The 20,091-nt window shown below is 38.2% G+C and overlaps 1 protein-coding gene across 26 annotated transcripts in view; it reads right to left on the bottom strand.

Annotated features, from left to right (window-relative positions):
- The window catches only part of LOC111558426 (ankyrin repeat domain-containing protein 26-like), a 204,820-nt gene that overhangs the window by 96,356 nt on the left and 88,373 nt on the right, over nt 1-20,091 (bottom strand). For 21 of the 26 annotated variants that reach the window (XR_006593520.1, XM_045051579.1, XM_045051562.1 and 18 more), the window contains 2 exons: nt 12,331-12,497; nt 1,143-1,313 (listed from right to left, as the gene is read on the bottom strand). The exons of 2 other annotated variants lie outside the window; for them this stretch is intronic. Coding sequence is in view for 23 of the 24 variants with exons in the window: in XM_045051579.1 (XP_044907514.1) it covers nt 1,143-1,313; nt 12,331-12,497 (338 nt within the window). In the remaining variant the exon portion in view is untranslated. The remainder of the gene's footprint in view (nt 1-1,142; nt 1,314-12,330; nt 12,498-20,091) is intronic. 3 more of the 26 variants (XM_045051561.1, XM_045051564.1, XM_045051571.1) reach the window with 1 other exon arrangement.

Raw genomic sequence — 20,091 nt, 5'->3', positions numbered from 1 at the left:
TTTCTGAATCTTACACATTCTTTTAAGAGACTTTATACCTAGGCAATATTGGAAATCTACTTTCAATAAACTACAGATTTGCTTCTTCTAGAGAAGTTCATCAACAGGCATTCATTCGTTCATTCAACTGTTTATTCCCACATTCAACACATACTTATTGAACATATAATCTGTGTCCGTGACACTGCTGGTACAGGAAGCATGGTTTTTGTAATTTAGAGCTTTCCAGTCCAAAAGGAATAATCTGTGATGGGTTACTAGTTTATTTTCCAATTGTAAATAAACAAAATCTTCCCCTTTCCCCAGAACATAAATAAATATTAACTTGATATAACCAGATACTTTCAAGTCCCTCACAAAATCATAGCTATTCATGACGCTATCAAAGGCACTGACTATCTAAAATCATCAAGGAAGGATTAGTTCTATTCAGAATGGCCTCAGTGTTTGTTTGCATACATTTATTATAAGTGTGAATGTATATATATACACACACATATACTTATATATACATATAGAATTTATACACAGGTATAAATATATATATACATGCTTGCATACATACATATATATATTTTTAAATCTGCACATTCAATTACAGGAGAATACCCCATTGTGGAACCAATTCTGAATAAACCAACTTCTTCCACAAAATTACATGAATAGGAGTACTAAAGACAATGACTATAATCTTTAAAAGATACTGTAATACACTCAACAAACTTCCTAATGTTTGGAAACGCAAACAAAGTTAAATTAACTAACCATGTCTATCTCTATTGATCATTTCCAACAGCATACATACTCTAAAAGCTCCCATATTAAAATAAAAAGAGGAGGAAAATGCCTTTGCAACTCACATTCTTTTCCAGTTATCATCCATTTCTCTATTACCTTTCCCAATTAAAATGCTCTAAGGAGTTGTTGACACTTACTCATCTTCCATGCTTCCATGGTGACTACTGAAACTGCTCCTTGACAAAGTCACTTACCCTCATCATAACTTTTCAAGCAGTGTGTTTGGTATGTTGAGTATTTCTTGCTTTAGCTTGGACCTACCTACACTACAGCATCGTATTTCCACAAAAGGCAATCACTGCTAAAATGCCTTCACAGGCACATAAAGAATTTATAGATTTTACCTGCTTTCATGCTGATCCTTTTCACTGAAATGGCTGCCATCATTCTTTTGTAGTGGACCACCAGTTAGGGAATCGGCCTTCTTCAACACTGGTGTGATCACAGATCCTTTTGATGTCCCTTTTTCATTTTCACCTTCCTTTAACTTCTTCCTATGTAACCCAGGTTCACTCCTTAAAGAAAAAGCCATTAAAAAGCCATAAAACAGCCAATGTTTTCTAATAATTTTACTGATAAAGAATAAAAAGACAATTTTCATCAAGTTCTGAATTTTACCCATCTGACTTAATTTATTAATTCAGAGAACAGTGCTGAAATACCAACCATCTACAAGGAAATACTCATCTGTTGCTTCAAACACAGACAAATATACAAGTATAATACAATGTGATTTGTAAGAATTGACATGTGAAAAGCTGTAAGTGAGGACAAGAAAGGCTTTATTGAAGAGGGAAAATAAATAGGAGAGGTCACCAGGAAAACAAACGGGAGAAAACCATTTTCTTAGAGATTAGAATGTAAGCACAAAGATTACATCGATGGCATCTAGGTGCCTTGAAAGGAAAAGTATACTTTTAGGAACTTGGAAGAAAACCATAAGATACATGGAACCAAGTAGTAAGAGTCAGGAAAGAAATTCTGACTCAGACATGGGAGTAATAAGTAGATTTGTGCTATATTTTCGGCTTTTCTTTTAAATATAAAAATGCTTCATTTCAACAAAGTTTTAAGATAGCATGAGGTCCATATAACATGAAAGAAGAAGTCAGGGAAATATCTTAGGGGCAAAACTACTTTTAAAATACCCATATGTCAGAGCGATATCAGTATCATAGCTGGGTAAGATGTACCTTATTGCGTCTCCCCACCTACAACAAACTGGCATCTTGTCCACCCAAGGGCAAACCTACCTTTGCGGGAGCTGTGGGAATCTAGCACCATATTCCGAGGGGCCGAGGAAAAGCCTTGCCTACCCGTGCGTCAGGTAACAGGCATACATACTACAGTCTAATCTGTGGACCTAGCAATAGCCCATAAAGTGCCTCCATTCCCTCCCTCTCAGCCACATCTGGGAGTCCCTCCCTAGAAAACACTGTCTAGGATAATCACCCGCGGATGAGAGAGCCTTTTTGGAAAACCAGGTGTCCTGCAGAGAGTTTGCAGCATACCACTGGAGCAAAAAAATCAGGGTTGGACACACTGAAGAGGTAGTCATTAAAGACTGGAGGAGGTGACTGCTACTTCAAATGCAAAGACAGCAATGCAAAACTGCAAAGAATATAAAATATCAAGGAAATATGATACCATCAAGGGATCACAATAATCTTCCAGTAATCAATCGGAAACACATGGAGATCTGTAATTGATTCAAAAGAGAACTCAAAAACAGCAGTTTTAAGGAAACTCAGTGAGTTACAAGAAAAATACAAAAAGCCAACTCATTAAAATCAGAAAAACACTCTATGAATAAAATGAGAAGCTTAACAAAGAGCTGGAAATAGTAAAAACCGACTAAACAAAAATCCTGGAGCTGAAGTGTATAATGAAGGAGATGAAAAAAGCAAGAGTGATCACTGACAGGAAATGGATCAAGCAAAAAATAAAAATGTGAATTTAAAGACAGGAACTATCAAATTATCCAGTCAGCAGACAACAAAGTAAAAAGAAAGAAAAAGAGTGAGGAAAGACTATGTGACTACAAGTGAACCCTCATAAGGCTATTAGCAATTTCTCAGCAGAAACCTTACATACCAGGAGGCAGTGGGATTATACATACTCAAAGTGCTAAGAGAAAAAAGACTACCAATCAAGAATACTTTACTCAGCAAAATTACCCTTCGGAAATCAAGTCAAATAAATACATTTGATACACCGCATTAACAGGATAAAAAAAAATCATATGATCACCCCAGCATGTGAGGAAAAAGCATTTGACAAAATTCAACATCTTTTCAGGATTAAAAACTCTCAATAAAGTGGGTACTGAATTATCACACCTGGACATAGTGAAGTCCAATATGATAAGCCCACGGCCAACATCATATGCAGTGGTAAAAAACTGAAAGCTTTTACTCTAAGTTCAAGAACAAGGCAAAGTTGCCCACTTGACCACTCCTATTCAACAGGATACGGGAAGTCCTAGCCAAAGCAGTCAGGCAAGAAAAGGAAATGACAGGCATCCAAATCAGAAAAGAAGACATAAAACCGTCTTTGCTTGCAGATGATGTGTTCTTATATATAGAATATCCTGAAGATACCACCAAAAAGCTGCTCAAAGGATGAAGGATACAAAATGAACATAAAGATGCAGGGGTGCCTGGGGGGCTCAGTCAGTTAAGCTTCTGACTTCGGCTAAGGCCATGATCTTGTGGTTTGCGGTTCAAGCCCACTATTGGGCTCTGTGCCGACAGCTCAGAGCCTGGAGCCTGCTTTGGATTCTCTCTCTCTCTCTCTCTCTCTGCCCCTCCCCTGTCCACACTCTGTCTCTTTAGCCTCTACTACAAAGCTGTGATCATCAAGAGAGTATGGTATTGGCACAAAAACAGACACACAGACCAATGGAATAGAATAGAGACCCCAGAAGTAGACCCACAAATGTATGGCCAACTAAGCACTGACAAAGCAGGAAAGAGTATCCAATGGGAAAAAAAAAAAGGCAGTCTCTTTCTTCTGGGAGAACTGGACAGCAACATGCAGAAGAATGGAACTAGAACACTTTCTTACACCATACACACAAATAAACTCAAAATGGATGAAGGACCTGAATGTGAGACAGGAAACCATCAAAACCCTAGAGGAGAAAGCAGGAAAAAAACCTCTTTGACCTCCGCCGCAGCAATTTCTTACTTGACACATCTCCAAAGGCAAGGGAATTAAAAGCAAAAATGAACTACTGGGACCTCGTCAAGATAAAAAGCTTCTGCACTGCAAAGGAATCAATCAACAAAACCAAAGGGCAACCGACAGAATGGGAGAAGATATTTGCAAATGACATATCGGATAAAGGAAGGGCTAATGTCCAGAATCTGTAAAGAACTCAGCAAACTCCACACCCACAAAACAAATAATCCAGGGAAGAAATGGGCAGAAGACATGAATAGACACTTTTCCAAAGAAGACATCCAGATGGAAAACAGACACATGGAAAGATGCTCAATGTCACTCCTCATCAGGGAAATACAAATCAAAACCACACTGAGATACCACCTCACGCTGGTCAGAGCAGCTAAAATGAACAAATCAGGAGACTATAGATGCTGGCGAAGATGTGGAGGAACAGGAACCCTCTTGCACTGTGGGTGGCAATGCAAACTGGTGCAGCCACTGTGGAAAACAATGTGGAGGTCCCTCAGATAATTAAAAATAGAACTACCCTATGACCCAGCAATAGCACTGCTGGGCATTTACCCAAGGGATAAGGAGTGCTGATGCATAGGGGCACATGTACCCCAATTTTACAGCAGCACTTTCAACAATCGCCAAATTATGGAACTAGCCTAAATGTCCATCACCCGACGAATGGAGAAAGAAGATGTGGTTTATATATACAGTGGAATACTACCTGGCAATGAGAAACAGTGAAATCTGACCGTTTGCAACAACGTGGATGGAACTGGAGGGTAGTATGCGAAGTGAAATAAGTCAGGCAGAGAAAGACAGATACCAAATGTTTTCACTTATATGTGGATCCTGAGAAACTTAACAGGAGACCATGGGGGGGGCGGGGGGAAAAGTTACAGAGAGGGAGGGAGGCAAACAATAAGAGACTCGTAAACACTGAGAATCAACTAAGGGTTGATAGGAGATGGGGGAGAGGGGAAAGTGGGTGATGGGCATTGAGAAGGGCAGTGGGTGTTGTATGGAAACCAATTTGACAATAGATTATATTTAGTAAAACAAAATTACAAAATCAACATCAAGAAATCAGTTGCATTTCTACACAACAATGAAATAGCTGAAAAAGAAATATAAGGAAACAATCCCCTTCCCCCAAAACATCAAAAAGAACAAAATACTTTGGAATAAATTTCATCAAGGACTTTCTGAAAGATAGGTACAGTAAAGACTACAAGGCATTGTAAAAGAACAGCAGAGACACAAACAAATGGGAAGATACCCCGTTGTTTATGGATTAGAAAAATTAGTACCATTAAATATTCACATTACCTGAAACCACCTACAGAGTCAATGCAATCCTTGTGAAAATTCCAATGACCTTTTTCACAGAAATAGGAAAAGCATTCCTCAAATGTGTAAGGAACCAAAAAGACCCCAAATAGCCAAAGCAATCCTAAGAAAGAAGAACAAAGCTGGAAGCATCACACTTGCTGGTGTCAAACTATTACAAAGTTATGGTAATAAAAACCGTATGAAGTTGCACAAAAACAAACACAAAGATGAAGGAAACAGAATCAAGAACCCAGAAATAAACCCATGCATAAAGCCAACTAAAAACCCATGCCTAAAGTCTCTTTGTTAAGAGACCCGAGAATACTCAAAAGAGAAAAGGTAATCTCTTTAATACATGATGCTGAGAAAAGTGGGTATTAACATGCAACAGAATAAAACTCTGCCTCTACCTTACACCACTCACAAAAGTTAACCCAAACTCAAATAACGACTTCCATATAAAATCTTAAATCATAAAACTCCTAGAAGAAAACACAGGATAAAAGCTCCTTGGCATAGATCTTACGAATGATTTAGGATAGGACATCCAAAGTACAAGCAATAAAAGCAACAACAACCAATGCAATCAACAATGTTTCCGCACAGCAAAAGAAACAAGCAACATGACGGAAAGGCAACCTATAGAAAGGATGAAAACATTCACAAGCTACAAATATGAAAAACGTCAATATCTAAAATGTGTAAGGAATTCGTACACCTCAGCAGCTAAAAACAAATATAATTAAAAACTGGGCAAGGCACCTTCATAGACGTCTCTCCTCAGAACATATTCAGATGGCCAAGGGTACACAAGAAGGTGCTCGATATCACTATTCATCAGGGCAATGCAAATCTAAACTGCAGGATATAGATATCACTTTGACCTATTGAAATGGCTATTGTCAAAAAGACAAGAGATATCGTTGGCAAGGATGTACAGGAAAGGAATTCCTTGTACTGCTGTAGGACTGTAAATTGGGACAGCCACTATGTAAAACAGTATGGTGGCTCCTCAACACACTAAAAATAGAACCTCCATAGGAGCCAATAATCCCATTTCTGGGTATATATCTTAAAGACATGACATCCTTACCTTGGAGAGATAGCTGCAGCCCTCTGTTTATTGCAGCATTATTTACAATAGTCAAGAAACAACCTAAGCATCCATCAATGGATCCATGGATTCAAAAGTATGGTATTATATTTACAATGGAATATTTTCAGCCACAAGCAAGAAGGAAATCCTGCCATTTGTGACAACATGAGTGAAACTTGAGGGCTTTATGCTTAGTGAAAAGAAGTCAGACGCAGGAAGACAAATACTGTATGATCTGACTTATATGTGGAATTAAAAAAAAAATTGCACGGAAGACAGAACAGACTGGTGTTGCCAGGGTTAGGAGGCTGTGAGAAATGGGTAGATATTGGTCAAAGGGTACAAACTACCTGTTACAAGATTAATAAATTCTGGGGATTTAATGTGCAGGATGGTGATTACAGTGAACAATACTGTATCATATCATTTGAGAGTTGCTACAAGAGTAGATCATCACAAACAAGAAAGGATAATTATGTGAGGTGATGGAAGTATTAACACTATTGTGGTAATCATTTGACAATATAAAAGTGTATCAAATTAATACAGGTATACCTTACAGTTACACAGATGTATGTTACTTATATCTCATAAATCTGGAAAAACTTCAAAAATTCAAAAGTACTCATATGTCATTATCTATCACTCAAAACTAGCAATCATCTGAGTAGTTATCCTTTTGTTTAAAAAAAAAATAGTTTGTGGCACCTGGATGGCTCAGTCCGTTAAGTGTATGACTTTGGCTCAGTTTGTGATCGAAGGGTTTGTGGCTTCGAGCCCCACATCAGGCTGTGTGCTGACAGCCCAGAGCCTGGAGCCTGCTTCGGAATCTTTGTCTCCCCCTCTCTCTGCCCCTCCCCCACTCTCACTTTTTGTCTCTCCAAATGAATCAACGTTTTAAAAAATTAAAAAAAAATGATTTGGTAACTTTTGTATCCTTTTAGCCTAATATCTAGTCCTGATAGAAAATACTGGGAGATTCACCAAAAAGAAAATTATAATTCATTTTTCATGGACTAAATGCATGCAACAGAATATTATTACCATACAGCTACGCACATTTCCAAAAAGAATGAAATTTCCCACAGATTATTTAGGACTTAAACATGAGCCCCGAAGAGCACCAAAAACAAAAACAAAACTACCATTTTTTTTTCAAAAAACTGTTATACACATAAGTTTTCTTGTTGAAATAACATCCAAGAAAAGAAGAATCTTTCTGAAAGCTATTATCAAACAATTCCTCTCGACCCAAACTTCAAAAATGAATCTGTAATTATAGAATTTCAAATAGCTTTTATTTTGAACCCAGTCAATAGAAGCAACTTTTAAGTAGAAAACATCTGGTGAAAGCCACCTTAAACTTAGGAAAAACACAACAAAACAAAACAAAACAGAACACAACACAACAAAACAAAACAGAACAAAACAAAACAAACACCCCCTAACACGTAGCCATGGTAACAAGAAGCCACTAGAATCAGCTTTAAATGTGTTAATCAATGCCCACCAGCCCTACTCACCAACCAATCCATTTCAGCTCCTTCCTTCTAAAAGACAGCCAATAAAGGACAAAAATCACTCCAATACACATGCTTCAGCGTGCCAACCAATCCACAACAGTCTCCAAGCACCCGAACAAGCATGGTGCTTCAAATGATGACAAACCATTTAATTTTCTGAAAGTCCCCCAATCCTTAAACTCCACTCTTCCCCAAACCCTGTATAAGAATAGCAGGCTCCTCTGTTAGAGAAGACTATACCTAACCAGCATAGCTCGCTCTTATTTGTAAGCGATAAATTCCAACTTCATCTTTTTATTTCAGATCTTGAGGGCTCATAATCCTTTGGCAAGAATCTTTAAAGTCGTATAATAATTTGCCACCCTATTTTAGTTTTCTTAATAAATATAAAGGAAGTTTGCTATTCCTTTGATACATTTCACCATAATTAAAACTAATATAAATACAACTAAAAGAATACGTAGCAAGTAAACACAATATTGGGCTCCCCAAAATCCAAAAAATGTATATAACTGGCAGGTTTAGTTGTCAGAATGAGCCCACGCCAAACTTTGTAAAAGTGAGGACTAGTATTATGTTAAAAACAATACACACAGGTTAAACTCCGTTCACTCAATAAACATTACTGAATAAGTACTATATAGACTAGAACATTTTCTAGGCACTGAGGACATGGCAATGAACAGATAACAATCCTACTCATGAGTGAAGTAAACCTACAATAACAATAAGCTACACAGGCCAAACATACAGTATTAGAGGAGAAAAACTAAAGCAGAGAAATCACATTTTGAGGTGTTACAGGGAAAAGGGTAGTTGAAGTACTAGTCAGGATGGCCAAGAAAGGCCTTGCTGAGAAAGTGACGTTTAAGCAAAACCCTGAAAGGAAAACTAAACAAAAAAGGAAAAAGCAAGCCATGAGGTATCTGAGGGAAAGCATTCCAGATAGAGTCAACAGCAAGCACAGAAGTATGTCCGAAGTACCGAAAGAGTAGTGAGAAATTCAGTATGGCTGGACAGAATGAAAGGGGTAGAAAAGAGTTCAAATCAGAGAGAGAGAGGAGGAGACACCTGATCATATATAGGCCTTGTCGGCATTAGGAAGAGTTTTGGCATGTACTCTGAGTGAAATGGGAGGCTATTAGGCTTTGAGCAGAGGAAGGACACAATCTGACTTACGTTTTACTAGATCCAATGTGTTTAGAATTAACGGAAACAGGACAAACAAAAGAAGAAGCAAACAAACAAGAAGACCAGTTAGTTACCTAGCACTCCAATATAAACAACAGATGATAGTCTCTTGGTCATGGAAGATGTGTTTGGATTCTGGATATATTTGAAGGAAGACCGGACAAGATTCGCTGACAGATGAGATGTGATGTGTATGAAAAAGAAAAAGAAAAGAGAAAGAAAAAGAGAAAGAAAAAGAAAAAGAAAAACACAGGACTCAAGGATGATACCAAGTTTTTTAGCAGAGCAACTCATAGAACTGTTATTAACCCAATTAGGAAAGACATGAAAGGCAAATATTAAGCAAGAATATCAGGAGTTCAATTTGGGACATGTTAAGTTTGCAATAGCTATCCGGAAAGTGGTATCAAGTAGGCAGTTTGATATGCGGGCCTGGAATTATGGAGAGAGATCCGGGCTGGAGATATAAACTTGAGGATCATTAGAATATACAAGATAGTAAAAGTCAAGAGAAGGAAAATCAAAGGCCAATTCCTGGAAGACATCAATGGGTTAAAAGGTGGGGGACGAGGAGAAACAAGCAAACCAGGCTGAGGTGTACAGACTAGAAAGGCAGCGGCAAAATCAGGTGAGTGAGTGATATCCTACAAGCAACATGGAGACAGAATTTGGGAGGAGAGAGTTTTCCATTGGGTCAAATATTGCTGAAAGGTTCAGTCAAATGAGATGTATGAAATTATGTTTAGATTTAGTAAAGTGAAAATCGGTGGTAACCTTGAAAAAACAATTCTGGAGGAGGGAGAGGGAAAATTGCTACAATGAATTCAAGAGTGGATGGGAGGGAGGGAAATCAGGATCAAAGAGTGAAGAAGGCTCTTGAAGGATTTCATAGCTAAGTGAAATGGTCATGGTTGATCTAATTTTCTATTATTGCTGTAGTTTTCAATTCTTACATAATGATTAGGTAGTAATTTGTAATACTTGGAAGTCTTAAAAATTGCATATATGTAACACTAGTTTTTTTGTTTTTTGTTTTTGTTTTTTTTTTTTTTTGCTTTTTTTAAATGCCACACCAAGGTACTAAATAACTCACAAAATTATTCAATGAGAAGACTCCTTAAAATTTTTCTAGATATATAATATTATATAAGCTGATTACCATTTTTCTCATGCTTAGAAAGACCACGGAAAAACTAAGTTTCAAGGGCAGTATTTTGTGCTTGATAAAAATTATTGAAGTCTAAGGGCACCTGGGTGGCCCAGTCCATGAAGCATCCAGCTCTTGATTTCGGCTCAGATCATGATCTCTAGGATCTCTAGCATCGAGCTGTGCACTGACAGCACGGAGCCTCCTTGGGATTGTCTCTCTCCCTCTCTCTCTTTGCCCCTCCCCCACTCATGTGTGCATGCTCGCTCGCTCTCTCTCTCAAAATAAACACTTTTAAAAAGTCACCTAACTCCAGGCTATTATATACTATCCAAAGTAATTAGTCACATTAAAATTTTATACACAGAAGTAAAAGGGGGTGGGAATGCAGAAAATAGTCCTACTTTATAAACTGAATTGTCATCAATTATATAACATGAAGGCACTGTTGAAAAATTTGGTGTGGTGCATGTTGAAACATATTCTCTAAAAAGGCAGGATAATGGCATGCAAGCAAGGTACCTTTATGAAAACGATTCATTGCATTATCAGCATCTTGGTTTATAGCACAGGGGTCATGAAATGTTTATATAGAATATGAGACATGTTGCCACGTGAAACCTCTTGGCAATATTCAGATGAAGCTGAGGGTCCACCATTGGAGCACTCATGCACTGGGAAACAAAACCAAAAATCTAATAACTAGCAATTTTGTTGGTAATGAAGTAGACTGCCAGTGTAGCAGGGAACTTCCTTTTGCAATTCAGTAGATATTAAAAGTATTCTAACAAAATGTGCATAAGACATGACATCAAACCAAGCCAAATGCTTTAAATATACTTTGTTAAACCATCAGGACACATAGACCTAAATTCATTTTTTATAATGGTCACATATTCCATTACTTTTTAGAAGTGAAACTTAACTTCCTTATTAATGAATGGATATTTCGCCTATCTCTGGGGCACGTAGGTGGCTCAGTCTGGTGAGCATCCGACTGTTGATGTTGGCTCAGGTCATGATCTTGTGGTCGTGAGATCGAGCCCTGTGTTGGCCTCTGCACTGTTAACGTGGAGTCTGCTTGGGATTCTCTCTCTCTCTCTCTCTCTCTCTCTCTCTCTCTCCCTCTCAGTCTCTGCCCTCCCCTCGATGCTTGGGCTCCTGAGTGTGCACATTCTCTGTCTGTCTCTCAAAATAAGTAAATAAACATTTAGACTATCTCCAAAGGTTTGATATGGGAATGCTATAATAAATATCCTTCACATATACATGTAACGTATTTATATAAGTAACCTTAATATATCTGTCATATTTTGTATATGTAATAATATATAATAAATGCCCTTACAGTGTGTGTGTGTGTGTGTGTGTGTGTGTGTGTGTGTGTGTTTGCACACACAGGCGCACGCGCTTGCTTATAGAAGTCACGTATTTCAGAAGGACCCATTCCTGGCAATGAAACCATTGGAATAAAGGGAGGACCTACCTGAAATATTTTTCTCATGTTATATTATTTATTTTTGACAGTGACAGAGACAGAGCACAAGCAGGGGAGGGGCAGAGAGAGAGGGAGACACAGAATCTGAAGCAGGCTCCAGGCTCTGAGCTGTTAGTACAGAGCCTGACACAAGGCTCAAGCTCGTGAAGTGCAAGATCCTGACCTGAGCCGAAGTTGGACGCTTAACCAACTGAGCCACCCAGGTGCCCCGACATATTTGAAATTTTGAAATACACCGTTAAATCACCTTTCAAAAAGGAGTTACCAATTTCATCCAGCCACAGTGTCTAAGAATGTCATTTTCCTCACATTTCCTAACTTTGATTATTTTTTCAATAAAATATTTATGACTGCAAAAATAAATATTTATTTATTTCAATAAAATACTATGACCGCAAAAAATGGTATCTCGTTGGTATTTACATTTTTCTCATTAGCACGTAGGATGAAATATCTCCACGAAAAATACGAAATTTGTTCATCGTGAACATTAGCTCAAACTAGAAAAGTTTGTTGCATAGGAAAATAACAATTACCTACTATTTAAATATTGCTATAGGCTTACCTATCAGAATCTTTTTTTTCTGTAATAGGCAATTGATGGTTATCAGCTTTTCCATTCTGTCTTTGTGGAATTAATCCAGCAACCGCAGCATCGTGTATGTTTTCTGATACTTCCATGTCACTTCCTCTGTGCTTCTTTTTTTCTTCAACCTTTAATGGAAGTGGATACTAAAGGTAATTGTTACTTTAGTCAATAAAAAGAAGTTTTCTTCATTCATTTTATCAGCTGACACTTAGTTTGTCATAAATTCAATGGAGGAAAATATTTTGTGTTTACTTTATCATTACAAGTAACTGTAATTTTTATAAACTCTGCTTCATTTCTGTGGAAATTTAAAAAAGCAGAAGTTACCAATATTTCTAAAAGGGCTTTCTTAATTTTGTACTCTTATTCATATCCACACTTTGCTACCGAGAATTCCCCACCCACCCCCACCCCATCTGACCAAGAGATACAAAGAAATAAAAAGACAAAAGACAAAATTTGTCCTTTTCTATCCTTACCACCTGGGTTTTACACAACAGCCAGATTTAAAACATGGGACATGGAGGTGCTCCAGTAACAAAAACAGGGAGCTTTCTTCTTTCTGCACGGAGCTATTCTTTCCCTGACTGCCTTTTACAATTCTTTTTCTTTGGGATCCTAAGGTTCTCAAAAAAAGTGACAGTGTCCCCTAAAATTTATGAACCAAAGTTTGCCACAACACAAAAGGAACAACGTGAAACGGACGTTAGGGTGCAGTTCTGGGAAATTAGTAATGCTCTCCGAATCTCACATTCAATAACCATAACATTTTATAAGGAGAGGGTATAAACGTAATGATCACCTTTAATTCCATTTGCTACTGATAACGCGAGTAAAACTCAAAAAGGTTAAATGATTTGTCCCAAGTTCCTAAAGTGGCATTACCTAGCATTTTATGGCGCCAAAAGAGATGATACAATTCTTGAATGCTGACTCAGAGAAATGACCACAAATTCATTAAGTTAATCAGATGCATGAAGAGTGTGACTTTGGCACAGTAAATTAATACCTTGATAGGGGACGAGGGGATTAGCTACTTATTCTAAAGGAGGGTATCTCTAGGTTTTGTCTATTTCTAAACTCCACACATCTCAAAACTCAGTTTTCTCCCTTGGAGTTCAATACTGAAGCTTTGCTGAAGGTTTATGCTACCTACAGGGTAAAAATCATACAGGCCAAAAGGTATCATACTTTATTGAACATAAAGTGAAGGTTTGACTCAACAGAGACATCTGAGAATGATGATTTTAAAAATGTGGGGAAAAAAGCGGTGATCATACAAATAGCTGTTATTAAGCCTATGTCAAAGGGGTCATGTTGAAATTCCAAGTTCCAAGATTGTGAGTAAAGCAGACAAGACTGCATGTATTTGTGGGCAATAAGCTTAGGAATTCCCTGAGCCTGCACTGATGGGTTAACCAGACATAAAAACTTACAAAGCCATAGGATGCTCACGCCCAAGTTTGGGTAAACAAGATTAGGTAACTAAGTAGAGAGAGGGCGGGGCAAAGGCTCCAAGACAAAGGTGTGTGAGGGAAACCAGATCAGATATGCAGGAGGACACACTCCCCAATTTAGTACTATGGCAGAAAGCTGCTTTCACAGGAAGGAAGGACCAAATTAGGTAAACAGGTAAATAGGGCTATAGGCGGTAGGCTGCAGGGTGAAGATGCCCAGAGGGGAGCTAATTAGCAAAAGAAAGGTGCCTTGTGGATCCTGAGGTAGCATCCTTCTTCTCCCCTAGACTAGCTAAGATAAACAGAGAAGCTGCCTCAGGTCTGCTGTTAACAACCATCTGCCAGGCGCCAGGATTTTGTTTTATATTGACCCAAACCCCTAACACCCTATATCTTCAAACCCCCTTTCCCTCATGCCCATGAGTTCATGTTCACAGATTGATTGTGTCTTTGGGCACGTCCATCACCATGTTTGGAAGCCTTCTGATCCTAACAAAAACAGAGCAAGGACTCTTAATCTGGGCTCCTGTGTTCTCCGGGACATTAGCCGTCTCTCCCATTGTAATCCTGCATCCCGCTGCTGTCTAGCTAGACAAGCAAGGACCCTAGACCCAGAGTCTACAGACACATACTGAAGCAATACATAGATTGCCTTAGCTGGGAACATTTGTGTATCTTCCTTCTCTTAGTTATTGCTTCTTTCCCATTTTATTGTTTGTGGAAATGCAATTTATATTTACGCCAATATGTTTTTTAAAAAACCTGGAGATTATTATGTTTTTTAAGCAGTTTCTTTATGGTTATTCTGGTTCATGAGGTCACATGGTACTTACATAGCTAAGTTAGTTTCCCAGTTCATATACTACTTGGAAGACTGACACAGAAACTTCAAGGAAAACAAATCATAAGAATGTTTTCCTGAACTCCTATTTGTTAGATAGCAGAAATAATCTATTTCCAGACACAAGTACTTATTTAGACAATTCCATTGTATGCACACTCTTGTTCTCTTGAGTGGAAAATCAGAATGGATTCGATAATTGCTAAAGAGAAAAAACAAGAGTAACAGCAAGGTGGACCTCTATCTCTTTTGCAGGTTGAACTTTCTCTCTTTCCAAAGACAGGAACTCTACCTGTGACATGCCTATCTCATTCTTAAACCTTTGCATATCTTGATGTAAGTCTTCACTTAGATATACTTCAGATTCTGGAAAACTAGATGCTGAAGAAGAACTCACCATTTCTAATTCAGAATCAATACTTTTATACTTATGAGGACTGGCATTATCTGCATATAATGGCTTCTGGAAAAAAGTCTTGTACTGCTTTGTTTTCTCGTAAGTGTTTGTGACAGCAGAAATATCATCCCTTTTTGTTTGAACCGTGCGTTTCATCACATCGCAGCAGGCAAGCCACAAATCAAAAAGGCTCTCTGAATCACTAGACTGAGGTCTAATTTACAATCGGTGGTATTTTGGTCCATATTTTTTGCCATTTGAATGTCAAACTCTTGGCCTTCTTTCACTTTAAATGTAACTAGTGGGATCCTTGCTTTTTTAAGTTTCTATATCATTTTAAAAATCCTCATTGTTGTTAAAAAGATGCTCAATGTCTGGTTTGTTCTCATTTTCATAGTCTGATGTTCTTTCTTTTCTTTCTTTCTTTCTTTCTTTCTTTCTTTCTTTCTTTCTTTCTTTCTTTTTTAATATGAAATTTATTGTCAAATTGGTTTCCATACAATACCCAGTGTTCATCCCAACAGGTGCCCTCCTCAGTGCCCATCACCCACCCTTCCTTTCCTCCCATCCCCCATCAATCCTCAGTTTATTCTCAGTTTGTAAGAGTCTCTTATGGTTTGGCTGTCTCCCTCTCTAAGGTAGTTTTTATTTTTATTTTTTCACTTCCCCTCCCCCATGGTCTTCTGTTAAGTTTCTCAGGAACCACAAAAGAGTGAAAACATATGGTATCAGTCTTTCTCTGTATGACTTATTTCACTTAGCGTCACCCTCTCCAGTTCCATTCACGTTGCTACAAAAGACCATATTTCATTCTTTCTCCTGGCCAAGTAGTATTCCATTGTGTTTATAAACCACAATTTATTTTATTTTATTTTATTTTATTTTATTTTATTTTATTTATTTTTATTTATTTTTTTATATGAAATTTATTGACAAATTGGTTTCAATAAAACACCCAGTGCTCATCCCAAAAGGTGCCCTCCTCAATACCCATCACCCACCCTCTCCTCCCTCCCACCCCCCATCAACCCTCAGTTTGTTCTCAGTTTTTAAGAGTCTCTTATGCTTTGGCTCTCTCCCACTCTAACCTGTTTTTTTTTTCCTTCCCCTCCCCCATGGGTTCCTGTTAAGTTTCTCAGGGTCCACATAAGAGTGAAACCATATGGTATCTGTCTTTCTCTGTATGGCTTATTTCACTTAGCATCACACTCTCCAGTTCCATCCACGTTGCTACAAAAGGCCATATTTCATTTTTTCTCATTGCCACGTAATATTCCATTGTGTATATAAACCACAATTTCTTTATCCATTCATCAGTTGATGGACATTTAGGCTCTTTCCATAATTTGGCTATTGTTGAGAGTGCTGCTATGAACATTGGGGTACAAGTGGCCCTATGCATCAGTACTCCTGTATCCCTTGGATAAATTCCTACAGGGCTATTGCTGGGTCATAGGGTAGGTCTATTTTTAATTTTCTGAGGAACCTCCACACTGCTTTCCAGAGCGGCTGCACCAATTTGCATTCCCACCAACAGTGCAAGAGGCTTCCCGTTTCTCCACATCCTCTCCAGCATCTAGAGTCTCCTGATTTGTTCATTTTGGCCACTCTGACTGGCGTGAGGTGATACCTGAGTGTGGTTTTGATTTGTATTTCCCTGATAAGGAGCGACGCTGAACATCTTTTCATGTGCCTGTTGGCCATCCGGATGTCTTCTTTAGAGAAGTGTCTATTCATGTTTTCTGCCCATTTCTTCACTGGGTTATTTGTGTTTTGGGTGTGGAGTTTGGTGAGCTCTTTATAGATATTGGATACTAGCCCTTTGTCTGATATGTCATTTGCGAATATCTTTTCCCATTCCGTCGTTGCCTTTTAGTTTTGTTGGTTGTTTCCTTTGCTGTGCAGAAGCTTTTTATCTTCATAAGGTCCCAGTAATTCACTTTTGCTTTTAATTCCCTTGCCTTTGGGGATGTGTCGAGTAAGAGATTGCTACGGCTGAGGTCAGAGAGGTCTTTTCCTGCTTTCTCCTCTAAGGTTTGGATGGTTTCTTGTCTCACATTTAGGTCCTTTATCCATTTTGAGTTTATTTTTGTGAATGGTGTGAGAAAGTGGTCTAGTTTCAACCTTCTGCATGTTGCTGTCCAGCTCTCCCAGCACCATTTGTTAAAGAGGCTGTCTTTTTTCCATTGGATGTTCCTTCCTGCTTTGTCAAAGATGAGTTGGCCATACGTTTGTGGGTCTAGTTCTGGGGTTTCTATTCTATTCCATTGGTCTATGTGTCTGTTTTTGTGCCAATACCATGCTGTCTTGATGATGACAGCTTTGTAGTAGAGGCTAAAGTCTGGGATTGTGATGCCTCCTGCTTTGGTCTTCTTCAAAATTCCTTTGGCTATTCGGGGCCTTTTGTGGTTCCATATGAATTTTAGGATTGCTTGTTCTAGTTTCGAGAAGAATGCTGGTGCAATTTTGATTGGGATTGCATTCAATGTGTAGATAGCTTTGAGTAGTATTGACATTTTGACAATATTTATTTTTCCAATCCATGAGCAGGGAATGTCTTTCCATTTCTTTAAATCTTCTTCAATTTCCTTCATCAGCTTTCTATAGTTTTCAGCATACAGATCCTTTACATCTTTGGTTAGATTTATTCCTAGGTATTTTATGCTTCTTGGTGCAATTGTGAATGGGATCAGTTTCTTTATTTGTCTTTCTGTTGCTTCATTGTTAGTGTATAAGAATGCAACTGATTTCTGTACATTGATTTTGTATCCTGCAACTTTGCTGAATTCCTGTATCAGTTCTAGCAGACTTTTGGTGGAGTCTATCGGATTTTCCATGTATAATATCATGTCATCTGCAAAAACCGAACGCTTGACTTCATCTTTGCCAATTTTGATGCCTTTGATTTCCTTTTGTTGTCTGATTGCTGATGCTAGAACTTCCAACACTATGTTAAACAGCAGCTGTGAGAGTGGGCATCCTTGTTGTGTTCCTGACCTCAGGGAAAAAGCTCTCAGTTTTTCCCCGTTGAGGATGATGTTAGCTGTGGGCTTTTCATAAATGGCTTTTATGATCTTTAAGTATGTTCCTTCTATCCCCACTTTCTCAAGGGTTTTTATTAAGAAACGGTGCTGGATTTTGTCAAAGGCCTTTTCTGCATCGATTGACAGGATCATATGCTTCTTCCCTTTTTCTTTTTGTTAATGTGATGTATCACGTTGATTGATTTGCGAATGTTGAACCAGCCCTGCATCCCAGGAATGAATCCCACTTGATCATGGTGAATAATTCTTTTTATATGCCGTTGAATTCAATTTGCCAGTATCTTATTGAGAATTTGTACATCCATATTCATCAGGGATATTGGCCTGTAGTTCTCTTTTTTTACTGGGTCTCTGTCTGGTTTAGGAATCAAAGTAATACTGGCTTCATAGAATGAGTCTGGAAGTTTTCCTTCCCTTTCTATTTCTTGGAATAGCTTGAGGAGGATAGGTATTATCTCTGCTTTAAACGTCTGGTAGAACTCCCCTGGGAAGCCATCTGGTCCTGGACTCTTATTTGTTGGGAGATTTTTGATAACCGATTCAATTTCTTCGCTCGTTATGGGTCTGTTCAAGCTTTCTATTTCCACCTGATTGAGTTTTGGAAGAGTGTGGGTGTTCAGGAATTTGTCCATTTCTTCCAGGTTGTCCAATTTGTTGGCATATAATTTTTCATAGTATTCCCTGATAATTGTTTGTATCTCTGAGGGATTGGTTGTAATAATTCCATTTGCATTCATGATTTTATCTATTTGGGTCATCTCCCTTTTCTTTTTGAAAAGCCTGGCTAGAGGTTTGTCAATTTTGTTCATTTTTTCAAAAAACCAACTCTTGGTTTCGTTGATCTGCTCTACAGTTTTTTTAGATTCTATATTGTTTATTTCTGCTCTGATCTTTATTATTTCTCTTCTTCTGCTGGGTTTAGGCTGCCTTTGCTGTTCTGCTTCTAGTTCCTTTAGGTGTGCTGTTAGCTTTTGTATTTGGGATTTTTCTTGTTTCTTGAGATAGGCCTGGATTGCAATGTATTTTCCTCGCAGGACTGCCTTCGCTGCGTCCCAAAGCGTTTGGATTGTTGTGTTTTCATTTTCATTTGTTTCCATATATTTTTTAATTTCTTCTCTAATTGCCTGGTTGACCCACTCATTCGTTAGTAGGGTGTTCTTTAACCTCCATGCCTTTGGAGGTTTTCCAGACTTTTTCCTGTGGTTGATTTCAAGCTTCATAGCATTGTGGTCTGAAAGTATGCATGGTATAATTTCAATTCTTGTAGACTTATGAAGGGCTGTTTTGTGACCCAGTATATGATCTATCTTGGAGAATGTTCCATGTGCACTCGAGAAGAAAGTATATTCTGTTGCTTTGGGATGCAGAGTTCTAAATATATCTGTCAAGTCCATCTGATCCAATGTCTCCTTCAGGGCCCTTGTTTCTTTATTGACCGTGTGTCTAGATGATCTGTCCATTTCTGTAAGTGGGGTGTTAAAGTCCCCTGCAATTACCACATTCTTATCAATAAGGTTGCTTATGTTTATGAGTAATTGTTTTATATATTTGGGGGCTCCGGTATTCGGCGCATAGACATTTATAATTGTTAGCTCTTCCTGATGGATAGACCCTGTAACTATTATATAATGTCCTTCTTCATCTCTTGTTACAGCCTTTAATTTAAAGTCTAGTTTGTCTGATATAAGTATGGCTACTCCAGCTTTCTTTTGGCTTCCAGTAGCATGATAAATAGTTCTCCATCCCCTCACTCTCAAGCTAAAGGTGTCCTCAGGTCTAAAATGAGTCTCTTGTAGACAGCAAATAGATGGGTCTTGTTTTTTTATCCATTCTGATACCCTATGTCTTTTGGTTGGCGCATTTAATCCATTTACATTCAGTGTTATTATAGAAAGATATGGGTTTAGAGTCATTGTGATGTCTGTATGTTTTATGCTTGTAGTGATGTCTCTGGGACTTTGTCTCACAGGGTCCCCCTTAGGATCTCTTGTAGGGCTG

The sequence above is a fragment of the Felis catus genome (genome assembly GCF_018350175.1).
Source record: "Felis catus isolate Fca126 chromosome D3 unlocalized genomic scaffold, F.catus_Fca126_mat1.0 chrD3_random_Un_scaffold_47, whole genome shotgun sequence".
Classification (NCBI taxonomy): Eukaryota; Metazoa; Chordata; class Mammalia; order Carnivora; family Felidae; genus Felis; species Felis catus.
This window is presented reverse-complemented; position numbering and strand designations above follow the sequence as displayed.